This window comes from Diorhabda sublineata, chromosome 7, assembly GCF_026230105.1.
Source record: "Diorhabda sublineata isolate icDioSubl1.1 chromosome 7, icDioSubl1.1, whole genome shotgun sequence".
In the NCBI taxonomy this organism is placed as follows: Eukaryota; Metazoa; Arthropoda; class Insecta; order Coleoptera; family Chrysomelidae; genus Diorhabda; species Diorhabda sublineata.
The window spans coordinates 14,612,757-14,634,636 of record NC_079480.1 but is presented as its reverse complement, the minus strand read 5'-3'; the positions used below and the strand labels follow the sequence as shown (position 1 = coordinate 14,634,636).

Below are 21,880 nucleotides of genomic sequence, written 5' to 3'. Positions count from 1 at the left end.
ATATACAACAAAATTGATATTTGTATTTTTAATTAATTAATAAGAAATGAAGTACGTAACTTGCTTACTTTTAAAACCGGTTGCATATTTACGTTGTCAGATATTTTATTTTACCAGAAATAAAGGAGTAAAAACAAAAATTTAAATTTGAAAAATACTATTTCGAATCTTTTATTTGTAATTACTACATTTATAAAAAGTATTTTGTTGAATATTTGTAAATTAAGTTTTCAAGAGTTTACTAAGTTAAAAAATAAAATTGTATAGGTAGATAAGCGTTTCAGAAAATAAAACTGACGACGTTATTTTCTTACCGGTATGTTCGGTGTTCTGTAGTTGCTGCCGCCGAAGGAAGACGCAAATGAGATAGCATATTAAACAATTTATGTACTAGAGAGAGAGAGCGTTAAAATAGATTAAATAACGAACAGTAACCTCGTTCGTTTCTATAACCATCGCGCCGTTGTCATATGTTTTAGTTTATCAGGAAAAAACAATAAGACATTTTTATTATAATTATTTTATTAGCTATTAACAGTCTTATAAATTATTTTTTAAAAGAATCTTCTATTTCGTGCAACGGTCTACCTTTAGTTTCGGGTAAAAATAAATACACAAAACTCGTACCTACAAAAGCCACAATACCGAAGGTAAAAAAAGTTCCGTGAGGTCCGTAGTTTTGGAACATATCAGGTACGCATTTAACCACACTAAAAAACGCCAAAAAAGCCAGTACAGACGATATACCACTACCGATACTTCTATGTCGTAAAGGAAACAACTCCCCCATCATCGCCCAAGGTAATGGTACAAAACCTATAGATATAAATATTATATAACATATAAGACATAGTAAAGGTACATATCCAGAAGATAATCCAGGGTGTGTTTTAACTAAATAAGTGTATAAACTGAGGGTAAATAAGGGAATTGTGGTACCAAATCCGCTTATCAGAGCTAAGGAACGTCTTTTTAATGTTTTTAATAGAACACACGCTATAGACGACATAAAAAGCCTCATAATATCGATGATGAGAGTAGCTAAATACTCATTAACTTCATCCCCTATAGTATCCCTCATTATATTCACCGAATAAAATGTTATAGCGTTAATACCGGCCCATTGATTCGCTACAATATACACAGAAATTATCCCTAACGGTTTCCAAAATTCCGGTTCTAAAAAGTTGTCCAATTGCACGTTTTCTTCTTGGGATTGTTTGTTTTGACGTTGAAGCATTATTTGGATTTCTTTTTTTGCTTCTTCGGTATTGCCTCGACACCAATAGAACGATCGTTCTGCTTCTTTTATTTTTCCTTTGTCGGCTAACCAAGACGGGGATTCTGGAGTGAATAGCATCGAGATTTGGCTTAAAAATGGTAGGATTGAGCATATTAGAGCCGTATTTTGCCACGACAGGAAGGTTCCTAACAGATGTGATAGAAATAAACCTGAAATAAAAGTTTTACAAATTGAAAAAAATAGAAAAAAAAAGTTTTATAATTGAATATTTTTTTAAAACACTATTTAGTATGATTTATAACAATTAAAATCGATATTAAGTCATCTTTATTTAGAAAAAATGTTTATTTCCTATAATATCTGTTGTTAAATAAAACTTGACAACGTGGCATTAACAATATATCATGTACCTGGTCATAAAATATTGAAGTAGTTTTTTATTTTCATGAATAAATTGAATTAAAATTTGTTTATTATTTAGAAATGAATTCCACTCTATTTTTGGTAATAAAAAAATCGAAAAATTAATATTTATTACGTTAAGTTAGGTTAAGTGTACATTAGGTTAGGTTAGGATTCTAATTATTCATGCTTCATGAATGAAAAAATTTTGAAAATTCTCAATAATTTATAAAAATTCTTTAAATTACGAAATTCAATTGTTTTTTTTTGCAAATTGTTCGTTTTTGAAGTACTTTCCAAAATAAGTCATATTTTACGAGAAAAACAAATTTAGCGCAGTTTGAGAAATAGATCGGGAAATTTATGATTTTTGTTTTTCTTTATTAACCAAAAAAACAGTTAAAACTTCAGTTTTTTAAATTAGGTGTCATCGAAAAAATGAACAAAGGGGAAAAAATTGTTGAAAATGTCAATTTTTCGATTGTTTAAATAATTTTTATTCGATAAATTTATCAAGAAAACGTCAATTAATATATTTTAAAATTTTGTTAAAAATATTAATTTCTCATAATTACTTTTGTTAAATTCAACTTGGCATCACAGCATACCGTTAGTAATAGATTATCACCGTTTTGATGATTTGTAATATGTTCACGTCATAATATATAGGCGCCATATTTGAATAATTTTATACAGTTTATTGCCACTCAAAAAATGATTATGAAAGTAATAAGAGAAATTTGACTTGCAATTTATATCAAAATAATATAATAATAAGATGTTAGCTATTATAATATATAGTCTCATGTCTGAAAAAAGAAAAATTTAATACTTTTTTGGTTAAAAATAAAAACCGTAAATTCTCTAATTTCAGTCAGAAAACTCTACTAAAAATTTTTTTTCAAAGAATGTATTTATTTCAAAAAAATACATACAAAAATCAAAAAATTACAAAAAATAATTAGTAAATATAATAATTTGAGCAATTTCTACATATTATAAAAAATTTTGAAAAAGTTTTTTTTTTAAATTGATAGAAAATTAATATTTACAACTTTTTTTTCCTTTTTTTACTCTTTTTTTCACTTTTTTGATGCACTTAACAAATATGCTCGAAACCACTTTCTTGGTTGATATTACCTAAAATTTTGTAAATTTGTAAAAATTGGTCCAATTATGATTACCTATTATTTTTCTTTTGCAAAATTTTCTTTTTTGTATCTAATTTTACAAAAAAATATCAGAATTAAAGAAGAATTAATAGTTTTTAGAGACAAATCGGAAATTTATGATTTTTGGATTTTTTATTGGCCAAAAAAGTGTTGAAATCTCGATTTTCAAAACTTGAATCTCATTTTTTTTTTCAAATACACTAGAAAAATACACAAAATGAACAAAAAAAATATCAAATTGTTTATTTATTATAAATAAAAATAGGCTGGACCCAATTTCCAAACAATAAAGTTCATAATAAGACCCAGAATGTATTTTAAAATTAAAGTTAAATACGTTTTCCCTTCCTACTAACACTTTCTGTAAACTTAGAGTAAAAACTTTCAAGCTGGCATCACTGTAATGCTAATAAATTTCTTCTTCCATAAAACGATAATTATTGTTCACCATTGTGTTACGTCACACTTACCAGTACAATATGGCGTCAATTCATAAAATAATTACTGCTGATCAAAAAAACTGATATTTACGTCGAAATATAAGTTAAATAAATATAAAAAACTTAATCAAATATTCTTTATGTTGTAAATGATAAATTTGATGTTTCTATATTCAATATATTATCATATTTTAGTGGTGTCACCTACCGAGAAGTGGAACAATTAATAATTTATTGTAATAAAATGTTTCGCAAACAATATTTTTATATATGTATAAATATATAGAAAAACGAACCTAAAGAAACGGAGAACGATATACCAGCTAATAAAAACCCCCTGTTGGCAGGATCAGACGTTTCTCCAATATAAACCCCTGTGACAGATGCGAGCATTCCGGTTACGAATCCTGATATGAACCTGCCTGTAAGGATCATTTTCGTATCTGTCGCTAAATAAATCAGGATCCAACTGAGGAAAGTTGGTAAACAAGCTAGAGTATGTGTCCTTTTTCTGCCTAATTTTGCTGAAAAAAACCCGCCGAAAGCGGAGCCCAACGCCATCGGGAGAGCCGCCATTGACGCTTAAAAAAATTAAAAAATACTCGTCAATTTTTTTTAACACAAAATCTTCGTCTGAAGTATGAAAATATGTAGTTCATGAATAATTCTCTATTACTATAAAATAAATTAAAATTCTTGAAGGCTTTATTTGATTAAAACATATCAACTTTTTTCATATCAGTGTTCCCAACTCTCAAAAATTTATCTCCCTAAAGCGCTAATAAAAAAACCCTAAAATCCCATCCAGCAATTACTAGAGATTTCCCCTAAATAATTTCATTCACCAACATTATTTTTTTAAATTCTAAAAGTGTATTTTTTCCCAAATAACCATTATCAATAGTTTTTTTTAATAATAAAAAATTTAATTCTTGTAGATTCTCTCCCGTACTATACAGTGGAATTTCTTCACCTTTCTAGTCCGGACCTGTTTCCACGTCATTGTATATTTTTGTAAGAAGTTTTTTATCTTTAACTTTAGGTGTTTTAACGAATGGATTACTGATAAACGTATAAATTGAACAAGAAAATAACTAATAAGAATCAACGTATTTGTAGTAAACATAAATGCAGTTTTTAACCACAAATTCTTACGAGTATGTGTTAGACAACATGGCATTATCAATTTTGCACTGCTAGTAACAAGCAATCCCACTAGATGGCACTAAGGCGGTGTATATATATATAAAAACGAATAAGATTCGGTAGATAAAATTACCCCAGGGCCTATACTATTTAATTTTTAATTTGCCTGATTTGAAATAAAAAAAATTAATAAATATCTAAATCTTACGACGGAATATCCCAATTTCAAGAGTTTTAACATTCTTAAGAGTCTGAAGTTTTCTAATTTGTATTTCAAGAAAGAATTAATATATAAATATAAATTAATTTCTCTACTTGGCAAATACCTCTAAAAACATGTAATTCCATAATTTTTCTCCCCAAATTGAAGTTGGGAACCCTGAAGTCAATAAAGAACAAAAAATTATAATATAAAATATAATATAATATAATGTTTTTTTGAATAATATATTTTTTTGAGAAAGTACATGAAAAAACGACCATTTTGAAAAAAAAGCAATTGAAAATCATACTTTGAACAATTTTCACGAAATATTAAACTTTTTTTGAGTTGGTTATGTTGGATTAGGTTAGGATTTCCTTTCTTCATATTTAATGTTCCAAAGGTTTTTCAAAATTTCTGATAATTCGTGAAACTTGTTTTAATTACGATATTCAATTGTTTTTTATTCCAAATTGTTATTTTTATGTAAGTTTCGAAACAAAAAAATAGAATATAAAAATTTTAAGTACAGTTTTCGGAGACAAATGGAGGAATTTATGATTTTTGGATATTTGTATTGACCAAAATAGTATTGAAAAAAAAATATTGAAGAATATATGTCTACAGTTTCCTGAAATACAATCAAACATCCATTTTCTAGCTTTGCAGATGAAAGTAGAGATGGCGTTAAAACAAAATCATAGATATACAAAATTAATGACTAAGTTTAAGAGAATGATTATGTAAAACGTTTATACTCAAATTATTTTGTTTGTTGAGGGTAAACAACGTTTCATCAACTATTTTCTCACTTTATTAAATTTGTACTTACGTAAAATTCTTAAATCGATATAAGGAGTTACTTAAAATTTAAAAAAAATTAAAGGTCAATGTTTCCTCTCAACATATGACAAGTGTAGTCGCCATAATGTAATATCGGTGGTTTAAAATTTCGCACTGTTTAATAATAAATGTGAAAGCAAAACAAATCTTGCATTAAAACAAATTATTAATGGTAATGTACTTGATCACGATTTAGACGAAGCGGATAATTATAAACAATTAAAACGTTATTGAACAGCCATAGGCGTCCGCTAATAGTTAAAAAAAGTGCATTTAGCTGCAGTTTTTAGGTCAGTTTTCAATATTTACTTCAAATGATTTATATTGTGTTTAATATTTTGTGGGTAACAAAACTATAGTACTTTCATTTTTTATTTAAAACACTCTGTTCTAATAATTTATTATGGTGTTGAGGAATTATTATTAATTAATAATTAAAAGGTGATTGAAGAGGCAACTGATTTGGAGGTTAGTTGTCAATATCGTTCATAATATTTTGTTGGTAACACAATTATAGTCCATTCATTTTTTATTCAAAGCACTCTATTTTAATAATTATTTATGGTGTTAACATGTTTAAATGATTATGTAAAGCATATTCATCAGGAAATTTTTTACGCTTACCAATCCATGATGCTTCTTCTTTATCAATAGATATAGTGCCGTTGTTTAATGTTTGTAGTTGGGGTAGTAGAATAGCTGAATATCCAAATGTCATACCGGAACATATCGTTAACAGCAATGGCCCCAATGCAACTAAAGTCTGTAATTTTCGACATATACATAAAAGGATGAAAGCGTATTAATTAATTTTATTTACTATTTCACATCAATTATTTTATATTGAGAACCCTCGAAACTAGAGGAGCTGACAACAGTGCATTTTTAAATAACATTATCCTTAAGTAGTCTGCAATTTAATAATTATAATTAGTATGATATACGAGTACCTGTTTTAAAAAAAGTGTATGATTCAATCCAAAATTAACATTTCCATCTTGACTTTCGATTTTAGTGTCTTTTGAACGTAGTTCTGATGGAAAAAAACTGAGTCGTAACCTGGAAATCAAATTCAAATTCTAATTTAATTAACAAAAAATCGTGATAATTGGATTTATAGTGCGTTTCATGAAGTAACGTAACTAAATTTAGATTTTTGTAACGAGGGGTGTTCGAAAAGTATCGGACATGACAGCAAATGACAGCATTTGCGCTGGAAGGTTTTTACCATAATTTCAACCATTTTGGATGCTTAATTTGTATTTGATAATCGTATATGAAAAGGAATATTGGAAAAAGTTAATCAAAATTATACGGTTATTATAGAGACAATCACCCCAATTAACTTTGGGTCATTTTCTTTTTGTATCATAGATTAATTCAAACTGATTCGTATTTATATTAAAGACGGTAATTTCGTGTCACCTCGTATATAATTTACAGTGATATAATTTCCGATTTAAATAAATATTTCTCAATGTTACCTGACAATTTCTCTATGATTGAATATATAACAAAAGATATTATACAGTTTTTACCTCCGTTAACTAATTGATACAAACATCGTCAAATTAATGGTGAAAGTTTCACATTATTATTCATTATTATCATTACATACCGTATTCTTATGTATTAAATATGTCAACGAATCGCGTTTATTTTGCGAGAAATTTTGTAGAAAGTGCTCGCAATTTTTCGTAATATAGGTTAAAACTTATTAAACAACCAACGCCATCTATTGTAATTAATCCAGGGTCTAGTACGTGTATTGACGATTCTATTTGTAGCGACATTTTGTTTTGGTAGTGCATAAAATCACTTTTAGCACAAATGTCATACCATATTTTTTGTATAACTGCTCTATGGATTACGAATGCTTTATTATTTCAATACTCTCTCAATACATTGGACAAAATATGGACGGAGATACGTAATAAAAAATATATATTTTGTCCGTCTGAAACCGAATTCGAGTTAACGCTGTCTCGAAAATGGGGGAGAGCGGAGATATTGACCCATATACCAAAAATCGCTGATTTTGCATTTATTTCACTATTTTCCGAGAAAACTATGCGTCCCAGCGGAGAACTTAACTCGGACGAGTTGTAGATAATTGAATTTCTCCCAACTTTGTGATTGAACATTTTGTCGTACGTTGCATAGTTAAGCCGCTAGAAGGCGCGCAGAAAATTTCAAAACTTATTTCTTCCATTTTATGGAAAACTATGCTTTTCCGGGGGAAATAGTAAATGACCAAGTTGTAGCATATGAAATTCCCGACAACTTTTATTCGAAACTTTTTTCTGATTAACGCATATTTTCGTCGCTAGGAAGCGCGAAACATTTTGAAAAATCAGTTTTTCCAATTTTCCGGGAAAACTATTCGTCCCAGCGGAAAAACTAACGCATATGAGCTATAGATAATTAAATTTCCTCCAACTTTGTCATTGAAAATTTTGTCGTACGTTCCATAGTTAAGCCGCAGAAAATTTCAAAACTCATTTCTTCAATTTTCTAGAAAACTGTGCTTTTTTGGGGAAAATAGTAAATGGCAAAGTTGTAGCATATAAAATTCAACTTTTATCCTAAAGTTTGCTTTGATTAACACATATTTTCGCCGCTAGGAGGCGCGAAAATTTCCCCAAAATCAGTTTTTATAATTTTTCGGAAAAACTATGCGTCCTAGTGCAAAAAGTTGATTAGCAACCTTATAGATCATAAGATTTCGCACAACTTTTGTCTGAAACATTTTTTCCAGTTCTGCTTAGTTTTCCCGATCGTCGGCTTGGAAAAATCATGTAATTGGGTATTTGCGTTTCTTCCGACCCCTTGGCGAATAAGTTACGATTTTTCAGAAAAAATGGATTGAAAAGTTGTACAATACAGAATTCCTGACAAAACGTTTTTCGCTGGAACGCATAGTTTTCTTGCAAAATAAGAAAATAAGTGCAAAAGCAGCGATTTTTGCTAAATGTGTCAATATCTCCGCTCCCCCCTAATTTTCGAAAATGCAGTCGGCCAAAATACATCGGAATTGATTGGTCTCGTTGCCGTAGGGAAAATTTCTCTGGAAAAGATTTAATCAACTTTATTTTGGGCACATATCATCGGTAACGTATATGATTCAGTTTTATGTAACCTCTGCCTAACATTGAATACACTCAAATTAAATATTTCACTCACAATTAAGACTACGTCCATGTACAGTCATCTTAAAGTATCGAAGTCGAATTTATTATTAGTCAACAATCAATACAGATGCAAGAAAGTGAAATTTCAAGGTGACAATTTTCACGGTGTTAGCTAATTCGCTATTGTATAAATTTCTGAAGGATTAATTCGCAATGTTCATTTGAGTGAGCAAATTTTGCCATTTCTCTTCAAAATATACCATGAATAATTCGGAACTATGCTGGGGATCATTCTCCTGAACGGAATTTTGTTCTAAAATTTTTCCATAGTTCCATCAATTTTTATTAAATAGCCAGCTCCATGGTTAGAAAAACAACCCCAGATCACAATTAAACCATCACTTTGCTCAATTATTGGGACAACACAGTCCAGCGTAATCTTTTCTTGGACTTAAATTCTTCGTTTTTCGAACTTGTAACTCGTAGCTCGAAACCTTTTTTGAAATCTTCTTCAGCCCAATCTCGATGGACAAGGGTCCATCGCATCTGTTTTTTCCTGTTTTGTTGCATTAGCGGCCACCATGCAACCCCTATTCTCTCAGTTCCCGTTCTACTGTAGTCAACAATGAAGGTTTAACTCGGGTTTTGTTAACTTCAACGCGGATTTCCGCTATGAGTATTCAAATTGATTCCCGTCTTGATCAACGCATTTACGGCAAAGTTTCTTAATGGAGAAGCAGGTTCGGTGAGGCAAGTCAAGCTATCCGCGAAATGTTTCAAATTCTTCTCCAATTGCAGTTCGGAGGTTTGGTTGGTGGTCCTTCTGCATAAACGCGATCCTTGAGAAGGACCCACAGAAAGCAATCACAAGGTGAAATGACGGATGCTCGCCATTGATAAATCGTTGTCCATTTGCCCATGTAAATCTTCGAGAATTTCCAAATAACTTTGGCCCGTCACGTCATCCTAGTACGAGACCTGTCCACACACTCATAATTTGATTAGGTTTAATTTTTCTTCAGCTTGAAAGTTGCTTTTGATCGAATCTATGTAATCTCAGGTAATAATAAGTCGAAGGTACGTGTTTTTAGATGTTGAATAATCCTTGAACCGATGGTAGACAAAAGCGAAGCAATCAAAATTTGATTAGAACTCTACTTCCTTGCTTCAAAGCAGCGTTTGTTGGTGTTTGAAAAAAATCTATGGTTTTATCGTTTAATTGTTTTTATTCATATTATTTAATCACCAAATAATTGGTTATTTATTATTCAACTGTTTCAACTTCTATAATTTTGTTATTTTGTTCTAAAGATGAATTTAATTAATGCTTAACTAACTATTAATTAATATTTTATAGAAGATAATGTTAAATAATTATTTACTAGTATATATAAAACTTTCTATTGATTGTTATTATAACAAAATTCTCACCAAAGACGAGTTAGTTTTTTTATTTTGCAAACAAGCAAGCGATTCGACTCTCCTAGCAGATTTAACATCGATATCCAGGTCCAAGGTCATCTTCATCATGTTCTCCATATTTTCTTTGAAGATTTTCTCATCTTTTCTAGTCTAGTATCTCCATCTACTCTATCTATCTCTATTTGCATGAAATATCTTGCTCGGTTTCCTTCTGGATCATTCCATTTTATTTCCTTGCTCCTTTTTAATATCCTTAACCAAAACTTGTACCTGTGGCCTCCAACAACTGATGGGACCTAACCGACGAAAGTCTCGTTCCAGTATGGATCTCGTACGAAGAGTTTGTTTCGTTTCAGTCTCGATCTCGTTTCAGTCTCGATTTTACTGAATTAAAGAAAAAAGTCTTGTTTCATTATGGATCTCATTCAAATGAAGGGAGAAAATCTCGTTTCAATCTGGATTTCGTTGAAATGAAGAGAGAAAATCTCGTTTCAGTCTCGATTTCGTTGAAATAAAGAGAGAAAATCTCGTTTTAGTCTCGATCTCGTTGAATTGAAGGGAGAAAATCTCGTTTCAGTCTCGATTTCGTTCAAATGAAGGAAGAAAATCTCGTTTCAGTCTCGATTTTGTTGAATTAAAGAAAAAAGTCTCGTTGGAATATGTGATATTTATTTTGAAGAAAAAACTGCCTTCCACTGCTGCGAACTAGATCCAAGCAGCTGTGTTGCTTTGGAAACATCTAAATCTTGCTTGTAACTTGTACTTGTGGCCTCCAACAACTGACTGGACACAATCGGAGACTTTTGAAATAAAGAATAAAGTCTCGTTTCAGTATAGATCTCGTGCGGAGAGATTGTTTCGTTTCAGTATGGATTTCGTCCAAATTAAGGGAGAAAATCTCATTCCAGTCTCGATCTCGTTCAAATTAAGAGAGAAAATCTCATTCCAGTCTCGATCTCATTCAAATGAAGGGAGAAAATCTCGTTTCAATCTCGATCTCATTCAAATGAAGGGAGAAAATCTCGTTTCAATCTCGATCTCGTTCAAATGAAGGGAGAAAATCTTGTTCCAGTCTCGATCTCGTTCAAATGAAGGGAGAAAATCTTGTTCCAGTCTCGATCTCGTTCAAATGAAGGGAGAAAATCTCGTTCCAGTCAAGATCTCTTTCAAATGAAGAGCGAAAATCTCGTTTCAATCTCGATCTCGTTCAAATGAAGGGAGAAAATCTTGTTCCAGTCTCGATCTCGTTCAAATGAAGGGAGAAAATCTCGTTCCAGTCAAGATCTCTTTCAAATGAAGAGCGAAAATCTCGTTTCAATCTCGATCTCGTTCAAATGAAGGGAGAAAATCTCGTTTCAGTCTCGATCTCGTTCAAATGAAGGGAGAAAATCTCATTCCAGTCTCGATCTCGTTCAAATGAAGGGAGAAAATCTCGTTTTAATCTCGATTTCGTTGAAATGAAGGAAGAAAATCTCGTTTCAGTCTCGATCTCGTTCAAATTAAAGGAGAAAATCTCCTTTCATTATCGATTTTACTGAATTAAAGAAATGTCTCGATGGAGTATGTGTTATTTAGTTTGAGAAAAATACTGCCTTCCTAAGATAGAATCTCCTACCGGGGAAATTAGGGTTACAAGTTATAAAAAAAATTTGACATTTCGATCTGTCGCGGCTTTTTTTTTAAATGTGAAGTTATATTTTGATAAAAACCGCAAAAGTTGGAAATTTATACCTGTTTTTTGAAGAAAAAGATCTAAGAATTTAACATGAAGAGAATTTTCTAATACGATCCCTCGTTTTTGAGATATAGGACTTAAAGTTTTGAAATTGGAATTTTGTAGGCATGTTTTCTACATTATACTTTATGAATTTCTAATAGATGATTACGTATGTCCATGTAGGGTATTTCAAAGAATAAATAATTTTATACTTCTATCTAAAGGACAGGAGCGGATCTTGCCTGATTGTTAACGATTCGTTTCTTTTACAGCGACAATCTGTACAAACTAAAGATAGAAAATAACTTTGAACAATACAAAAAAATAAATCAAATTTAGGTTTAAAAAAAATGACACTATTAATTGGGGAAAGTTTACTGAAAATATTTAGTGATGTTTACTAATAAACCCTTTATAATTAATTCAAAACTTACCCTTTCATTTTTTTGTCAGCGTCTATGTTTGAATACTTTCATTCCCATAGCACTTGCATTCACTCGTCACGATGTTCACCATGAATGAAACTGAAAATCAAGGTAAGTTTCTCCTTCCGATCAGTACCACCCAGGTACTCCTACAAGTAACCGTTATTATACGAGGTGCAAGACACGAGAAAACGTGAGAATCGTACATTAATTTTGAAAAGGAGAAGTCTCGGTTATTATTCAATAATATTTTTAACGCTAATAAAATAATTTGATCGTTTTTAATTGATCCGAAACCCAAAAATGAAAGTCAGAACTTAGAGGGCTATTTTGTTAATGTGAAATATACGAAATTTTTATTTTATTCATCTGATATTAATGTAAAAAAGGACTCAAAAATTTTTCGCCAAATCGGTCGATAATTTTTTGAGTTACAACACGAGAAGTTTTCAAAAATATAGTTTCGATATATGTATTCAGAATGTAGATCAATTTTTTTTATATAAGGATGCTTTTTATCAAAACTGACTCATAAATATGATTTAGAAACTTATTTTGAGAAATAATTATTTTAGTAACGAGAGGAATCGACAAATTTAGTTACGAGACGAGACGATCCGGCTCGTCTCGGATGTAGCTTCTGCTACAGTTATAAATGACAATGGAAAATTTACATGTTTGCATACAGGATAAAATATAACTATAGGGTGTTGAAGTTGAAACTATTGGTTTGTTATTTTCATAATATCTCATCTTGTTTTATCGAATTTGGTATATAATTACGCTGCGGGATGATTTGGGAATTTTGTTTTAAATTATTTTAGTTTTAACACCTTTAATCGAGTTGAAACGAATAAAATTTGTTACGAGATGAGATCAAAACTGAAACGAGACCTTCTTCTCTCATTTTATGGAGATCGAGACTAAAATGAGACTATTTTTTCTCATTTTAACGAGATCGAGACATTTATCTCTATTTTAACCAAATCGAGACTAAAACACAATTTTGTGCGCAATTTTAAGAAATCGAGAATGAAACGAGACATTCTTTGTACATTATAACGAGATCTCGACTAAAACGAGACTTGTTTCCTTATTTTGATCCATATCAACCGTGAAATGAGATTTTCTCCATTTATTTTATCGAGTTCGAGATTATTTTTTCTCATTTTAACGAGATCGAGACATTTACCTCTATTTTAACAAAATCGAGACCAAAAAGCAATTTTGTGTGTTATTTTAAAGAAATCGAGAATGAAACGAGACATTCTTTGTACATTATAACGAGATCTCAATTAAAACGAGACTTGTTTCCTTATTTTGATCCATATCAACCGTGAAATGAGATTTTCTCTATTTATTTTATCGAGTTCGTGATTATTTTTTCTCATTTTAACGAGATCGAGACATTTACCTCTATTTTAACAAAATCGAGACCAAAAAGCAATTTTGTGTGTTATTTTAAAGAAATCGAGAATGAAACGAGACATTCTTTGTACATTATAACGAGATCTCAATTAAAACGAGACTTGTTTCCTTATTTTGATCCATATCAACCGTGAAATGAGATTTTCTCCATTTATTTTATCGAGTTCGAGATTATTTTTTCTCATTTTAACGAGATCGAGACATTTACCTCTATTTTAACAAAATCGAGACCAAAAAGCAATTTTGTGTGTTATTTTAAAGAAATCGAGAATGAAACGAGACATTCTTTGTACATTATAACGAGATCTCAATTAAATCGAGACTTGTTTCCTTATTTTGATCCATATCAACCGTGAAATGAGATTTTCTCTATTTATTTTATCGAGTTCGAGATTATTTTTTCTCATTTTAACGAGATCGAGACATTTACCTCTATTTTAACAAAATCGAGACCAAAACGAAATTTTGTGCATTATTTTAAAGAAATCGAGAATGAAACGAGACATCCTTTGTACATTATAACGAGATCTCAATTAAATCGAGACTTGTTTCCTTATTTTGATCCATATCAACCGTGAAATGAGATTTTCTCTATTTATTTTATCGAGTTCGTGATTATTTTTTCTCATTTTAACGAGATCGAGACATTTACCTCTATTTTAACAAAATCGAGACCAAAAAGCAATTTTGTGTGTTATTTTAAAGAAATCGAGAATGAAACGAGACATTCTTTGTACATTATAACGAGATCTCAATTAAAACGAGACTTGTTTCCTTATTTTGATCCATATCAACCGTGAAATGAGATTTTCTCCATTTATTTTATCGAGTTCGAGATTATTTTTTCTCATTTTAACGAGATCGAGACATTTACCTCTATTTTAACAAAATCGAGACCAAAACGAAATTTTGTGCATTATTTTAAAGAAATCGAGAATGAAACGAGACATTCTTTGTACATTATAACGAGATCTCAATTAAATCGAGACTTGTTTCCTTATTTTGATCCATATCAACCGTGAAATGAGATTTTCTCTATTTATTTTATCGAGTTCGTGATTATTTTTTCTCATTTTAACGAGATCGAGACATTTACCTCTATTTTAACAAAATCGAGACCAAAAAGCAATTTTGTGTGTTATTTTAAAGAAATCGAGAATGAAACGAGACATTCTTTGTACATTATAACGAGATCTCAATTAAAACGAGACTTGTTTCCTTATTTTGATCCATATCAACCGTGAAATGAGATTTTCTCTATTTATTTTATCGAGTTCGAGATTGTTTTTTCTCATTTTAACGAGATCGAGACATTTACCTCTATTTTAACAAAATCGAGACCAAAACGCAATTTTGTGCGTTATTTTAAATAAATCGAGAATGAAACGAGACATTCTTTGTACATTATAACGAGATCTCAATTAAATCGAGACTTGTTTCCTTATTTTGATCCATATCAACCGTGAAATGAGATTTTCTCTATTTATTTTATCGAGTTCGAGATTATTTTTTCTCATTTTAACGAGATCGAGACATTTACCTCTATTTTAACAAAATCGAGACCAAAAAGCAATTTTGTGTGTTATTTTAAAGAAATCGAGAATGAAACGAGACATTCTTTGTACATTATAACGAGATCTCAATTAAAACGAGACTTGTTTCCTTATTTTGATCCATATCAACCGTGAAATGAGATTTTCTCTATTTATTTTATCGAGTTCGAGATTGTTTTTTCTCATTTTAACGAGATCGAGACATTTACCTCTATTTTAACAAAATCGAGACCAAAACGCAATTTTGTGCGTTATTTTAAATAAATCGAGAATGAAACGAGACATTCTTTGTACATTATAACGAGATCTCAATTAAAACGAGACTTGTTTCCTTATTTTGATCCATATCAACCGTGAAATGAGATTTTCTCTATTTATTTTATCGAGTTCGAGATTGTTTTTTCTCATTTTAACGAGATCGAGACATTTACCTCTATTTTAACAAAATCGAGACCAAAAAGCAATTTTGTGTGTTATTTTAAAGAAATCGAGAATGAAACGAGACATTCTTTGTACATTATAACGAGATCTCAATTAAATCGAGACTTGTTTCCTTATTTTGATCCATATCAACCGTGAAATGAGATTTTCTCTATTTATTTTATCGAGTTCGAGATTATTTTTTCTCATTTTAACGAGATCGAGACATTTACCTCTATTTTAACAAAATCGAGACCAAAAAGCAATTTTGTGTGTTATTTTAAAGAAATCGAGAATGAAACGAGACATTCTTTGTACATTATAACGAGATCTCAATTAAAACGAGACTTGTTTCCTTATTTTGATCCATATCAACCGTGAAATGAGATTTTCTCTATTTATTTTATCGAGTTCGAGATTGTTTTTTCTCATTTTAACGAGATCGAGACATTTACCTCTATTTTAACAAAATCGAGATCAAAACGCAATTTTGTGCGTTATTTTAAATAAATCGAGAATGAAACGAGACATTCTTTGTACATTATAACGAGATCTCAATTAAAACGAGACTTGTTTCCTTATTTTGATCCATATCAACCGTGAAATGAGATTTTCTCTATTTATTTTATCGAGTTCGAGATTGTTTTTTCTCATTTTAACGAGATCGAGACATTTACCTCTATTTTAACAAAATCGAGACCAAAAAGCAATTTTGTGTGTTATTTTAAAGAAATCGAGAATGAAACGAGACATTCTTTGTACATTATAACGAGATCTCAATTAAATCGAGACTTGTTTCCTTATTTTGATCCATATCAACCGTGAAATGAGATTTTCTCTATTTATTTTATCGAGTTCGAGATTGTTTTTTCTCATTTTAACGAGATCGAGACATTTACCTCTATTTTAACAAAATCGAGACCAAAACGCAATTTTGTGCGTTATTTTAAATAAATCGAGAATGAAACGAGACATTCTTTGTACATTATAACGAGATCTCAATTAAAACGAGACTTGTTTCCTTATTTTGATCCATATCAACCGTGAAATGAGATTTTCTCTATTTATTTTATCGAGTTCGAGATTGTTTTTTCTCATTTTAACGAGATCGAGACATTTACCTCTATTTTAACAAAATCGAGACCAAAAAGCAATTTTGTGTGTTATTTTAAAGAAATCGAGAATGAAACGAGACATTCTTTGTACATTATAACGAGATCTCAATTAAATCGAGACTTGTTTCCTTATTTTGATCCATATCAACCGTGAAATGAGATTTTCTCTATTTATTTTATCGAGTTCGTGATTATTTTTTCTCATTTTAACGAGATCGAGACATTTACCTCTATTTTAACAAAATCGAGACCAAAAAGCAATTTTGTGTGTTATTTTAAAGAAATCGAGAATGAAACGAGACATTCTTTGTACATTATAACGAGATCTCAATTAAAACGAGACTTGTTTCCTTATTTTGATCCATATCAACCGTGAAATGAGATTTTCTCTATTTATTTTATCGAGTTCGAGATTGTTTTTTCTCATTTTAACGAGATCGAGACATTTACCTCTATTTTAACAAAATCGAGACCAAAACGCAATTTTGTGCGTTATTTTAAAGAAATCGAGAATGAAACGAGACATTCTTTGTACATTATAACGAGATCTCGACTAAATCGAGACTTGTTTCCTTATTTTGACCAATATCAACTTTGGAATGGGACTTTCTCCATTTATTTTATCGAGTTCGTGATTATGTTTTCTCATTTTAAGGAGATCGAGACATTTATCTCTATTTTAACAAAATCGAGACCAAAACGCAACTTTGTGCGTAATTTTAATAAAATCGAGATTGAAACGAGACATTCTTTGTACATTATAACGAGATCTCAATTAAAACGAGACTTGTTTCCTTATTTTGACCAATATCAACTTTGGAATGGGACTTTCTCCATTTATTTTATCGAGTTCGTGATTATGTTTTCTCATTTTAAGGAGATCGAGACATTTATCTCTATTTTAACAAAATCGAGACCAAAACGCAACTTTGTGCGTAATTTTAATAAAATCGAGAATGAAACGAGACATTCTTTGTACATTATAACGAGATCTCAATTAAATCGAGACTTGTTTCCTTATTTTGATCCATATCAACCGTGAAATGAGATTTTCTCTATTTATTTTATCGAGTTCGAGATTATTTTTTCTCATTTTAACGAGATCGAGACATTTACCTCTATTTTAACAAAATCGAGACCAAAAAGCAATTTTGTGTGTTATTTTAAAGAAATCGAGAATGAAACGAGACATTCTTTGTACATTATAACGAGATCTCAATTAAAACGAGACTTGTTTCCTTATTTTGATCCATATCAACCGTGAAATGAGATTTTCTCTATTTATTTTATCGAGTTCGAGATTGTTTTTTCTCATTTTAACGAGATCGAGACATTTACCTCTATTTTAACAAAATCGAGACCAAAACGCAATTTTGTGCGTTATTTTAAATAAATCGAGAATGAAACGAGACATTCTTTGTACATTATAACGAGATCTCAATTAAAACGAGACTTGTTTCCTTATTTTGATCCATATCAACCGTGAAATGAGATTTTCTCTATTTATTTTATCGAGTTCGAGATTGTTTTTTCTCATTTTAACGAGATCGAGACATTTACCTCTATTTTAACAAAATCGAGACCAAAAAGCAATTTTGTGTGTTATTTTAAAGAAATCGAGAATGAAACGAGACATTCTTTGTACATTATAACGAGATCTCAATTAAATCGAGACTTGTTTCCTTATTTTGATCCATATCAACCGTGAAATGAGATTTTCTCTATTTATTTTATCGAGTTCGAGATTATTTTTTCTCATTTTAACGAGATCGAGACATTTACCTCTATTTTAACAAAATCGAGACCAAAAAGCAATTTTGTGTGTTATTTTAAAGAAATCGAGAATGAAACGAGACATTCTTTGTACATTATAACGAGATCTCAATTAAAACGAGACTTGTTTCCTTATTTTGATCCATATCAACCGTGAAATGAGATTTTCTCTATTTATTTTATCGAGTTCGAGATTGTTTTTTCTCATTTTAACGAGATCGAGACATTTACCTCTATTTTAACAAAATCGAGATCAAAACGCAATTTTGTGCGTTATTTTAAATAAATCGAGAATGAAACGAGACATTCTTTGTACATTATAACGAGATCTCAATTAAAACGAGACTTGTTTCCTTATTTTGATCCATATCAACCGTGAAATGAGATTTTCTCTATTTATTTTATCGAGTTCGAGATTGTTTTTTCTCATTTTAACGAGATCGAGACATTTACCTCTATTTTAACAAAATCGAGACCAAAAAGCAATTTTGTGTGTTATTTTAAAGAAATCGAGAATGAAACGAGACATTCTTTGTACATTATAACGAGATCTCAATTAAATCGAGACTTGTTTCCTTATTTTGATCCATATCAACCGTGAAATGAGATTTTCTCTATTTATTTTATCGAGTTCGAGATTGTTTTTTCTCATTTTAACGAGATCGAGACATTTACCTCTATTTTAACAAAATCGAGACCAAAACGCAATTTTGTGCGTTATTTTAAATAAATCGAGAATGAAACGAGACATTCTTTGTACATTATAACGAGATCTCAATTAAAACGAGACTTGTTTCCTTATTTTGATCCATATCAACCGTGAAATGAGATTTTCTCTATTTATTTTATCGAGTTCGAGATTGTTTTTTCTCATTTTAACGAGATCGAGACATTTACCTCTATTTTAACAAAATCGAGACCAAAAAGCAATTTTGTGTGTTATTTTAAAGAAATCGAGAATGAAACGAGACATTCTTTGTACATTATAACGAGATCTCAATTAAATCGAGACTTGTTTCCTTATTTTGATCCATATCAACCGTGAAATGAGATTTTCTCTATTTATTTTATCGAGTTCGTGATTATTTTTTCTCATTTTAACGAGATCGAGACATTTACCTCTATTTTAACAAAATCGAGACCAAAAAGCAATTTTGTGTGTTATTTTAAAGAAATCGAGAATGAAACGAGACATTCTTTGTACATTATAACGAGATCTCAATTAAAACGAGACTTGTTTCCTTATTTTGATCCATATCAACCGTGAAATGAGATTTTCTCTATTTATTTTATCGAGTTCGAGATTGTTTTTTCTCATTTTAACGAGATCGAGACATTTACCTCTATTTTAACAAAATCGAGACCAAAACGCAATTTTGTGCGTTATTTTAAAGAAATCGAGAATGAAACGAGACATTCTTTGTACATTATAACGAGATCTCGACTAAATCGAGACTTGTTTCCTTATTTTGACCAATATCAACTTTGGAATGGGACTTTCTCCATTTATTTTATCGAGTTCGTGATTATGTTTTCTCATTTTAAGGAGATCGAGACATTTATCTCTATTTTAACAAAATCGAGACCAAAACGCAACTTTGTGCGTAATTTTAATAAAATCGAGATTGAAACGAGACATTCTTTGTACATTATAACGAGATCTCAATTAAAACGAGACTTGTTTCCTTATTTTGACCAATATCAACTTTGGAATGGGACTTTCTCCATTTATTTTATCGAGTTCGTGATTATGTTTTCTCATTTTAAGGAGATCGAGACATTTATCTCTATTTTAACAAAATCGAGACCAAAACGCAACTTTGTGCGTAATTTTAATAAAATCGAGAATGAAACGAGACATTCTTTGTACATTATAACGAGATCTCAATTAAAACGAGACTTGTTTCCTTATTTTGATCCATATCAACCGTGAAATGAGATTTTCTCTATTTATTTTATCGAGTTCGAGATTATTTTTTCTCATTTTAACGAGATCGAGACATTTACCTCTATTTTAACAAAATCGAGACCAAAAAGCAATTTTGTGTGTTATTTTAAAGAAATCGAGAATGAAACGAGACATTCTTTGTACATTATAACGAGATCTCGACTAAATCGAGACTTGTTTCCTTATTTTGACCAATATCAACTTTGGAATGGGACTTTCTCCATTTATTTTATCGAGTTCGAGATTATTTTTTCTCATTTTAACGAGATCGAGACATTTACCTCTATTTTAACAAAATCGAGACCAAAAAGCAATTTTGTGTGTTATTTTAAAGAAATCGAGAATGAAACGAGACATTCTTTGTACATTATAACGAGATCTCAACTAAAACGAGACCTTATTTTGATCCATAACAACCCTGAAACGAGATTTTCTTCATTTATTTGATCGAGATCGAGACTGAAACGAGATTTTATCCCGCCATTTCAACGAAAATAAGACTGAAACGAGACGACATTAATTTTTCCTTTTAACCAGATCTATACCGTAACTAGTCTCTTCTTAATAAGAAGCGTTCATATGAAATTAGAAGAAAAATTAGTTTCACACACAATCACAATCATTTATCACAACTTAACACGTTATAAGCGATTTTTATATTTCATAACGTGTGTGGATCGCTTTAGGAAATTTTTGTTGGTTTTAAAAAAAATATTAAAAATAGCTTTTAAATACTAATTTTAGGTTACTGTCCAAAAAATAAACTTCTCAGAAATATATTAATATTTATTCTCTATTTAAAATTCGTTTCTTTTTGCAGGTATGTTCATTTTTAAAAGCATGTTATTCACGAAATCGTTTTCTCATTTCAACGTACGATATCTTTAAATAAAAATTTCTCCAAATAGATTGAGTAACTTTGAGAATATGTAATCGAAATGTATAATTGGGTCGAAGGAGCATGACTGTGTGTCATAAGGTGACTAGAATTTTAAGCGGCACTTACGAAATTTGGATTTCTACGTTTCGAAGAAATAATCCAACTGTGTAAACTACAAATAATTTATACATAATATCGTTAAAGTAATTTTCATTTTATTATTAGATACGAACCAAAATCCCATACAGACATCCACGAGCAATGTATGAAAATAAAGAAAGTTTACTAGAGATGGGAGTTTCTCGTAGCAACGTTACAAATAACAGTTCTTCAAAACAAATTCTTAATGACTCAATATGGATGACTGAATATTATATAATATGAACACAAATAAATTACAAAAATTGGAGAAGAAAAAAATTGTTTTCGTTAGTATTTCGATGGTTAGATGGCGTTATTTTCATTTTATTATTACGAATCGAAATCTCATACAGATATCCACGAAAAACGTATGAAAATTAAGTTTAATAGAGATGGGAGTTACTCGTAACATCTTTAGAAAGAACAGTTCTCGAGAAATTAGTTACCCGAGAATATACCGGATGTCCCAATATGTATAA

The 21,880-nt window shown here is 30.2% G+C and overlaps 1 protein-coding gene across 2 annotated transcripts; it reads right to left on the bottom strand.

The window, feature by feature from the left end:
• Positions 1–504: 504 nt before the first annotated feature.
• LOC130447024 (facilitated trehalose transporter Tret1-like) lies at positions 505–12,238 on the bottom strand. Of its 2 annotated transcripts, XM_056783626.1 has the most exons (5): positions 12,153–12,238; positions 6,399–6,507; positions 6,073–6,211; positions 3,554–3,838; positions 505–1,452 (listed from the first exon to the last, which is right to left on the bottom strand). In XM_056783626.1, the coding sequence occupies exons 1-5, from the start codon at positions 12,158–12,160 to the stop codon at positions 548–550; spliced, it is 1,446 nt and encodes a 481-aa protein (XP_056639604.1). In that variant the 5' UTR covers positions 12,161–12,238; the 3' UTR covers positions 505–547. The 2 variants fall into 2 exon arrangements, with proteins under 2 accessions (XP_056639604.1, XP_056639605.1); XM_056783627.1 differs by lacking the exons at positions 6,073–6,211; positions 6,399–6,507; positions 12,153–12,238 and adding an exon at positions 5,438–5,717.
• Positions 12,239–21,880: the final 9,642 nt, after the last annotated feature.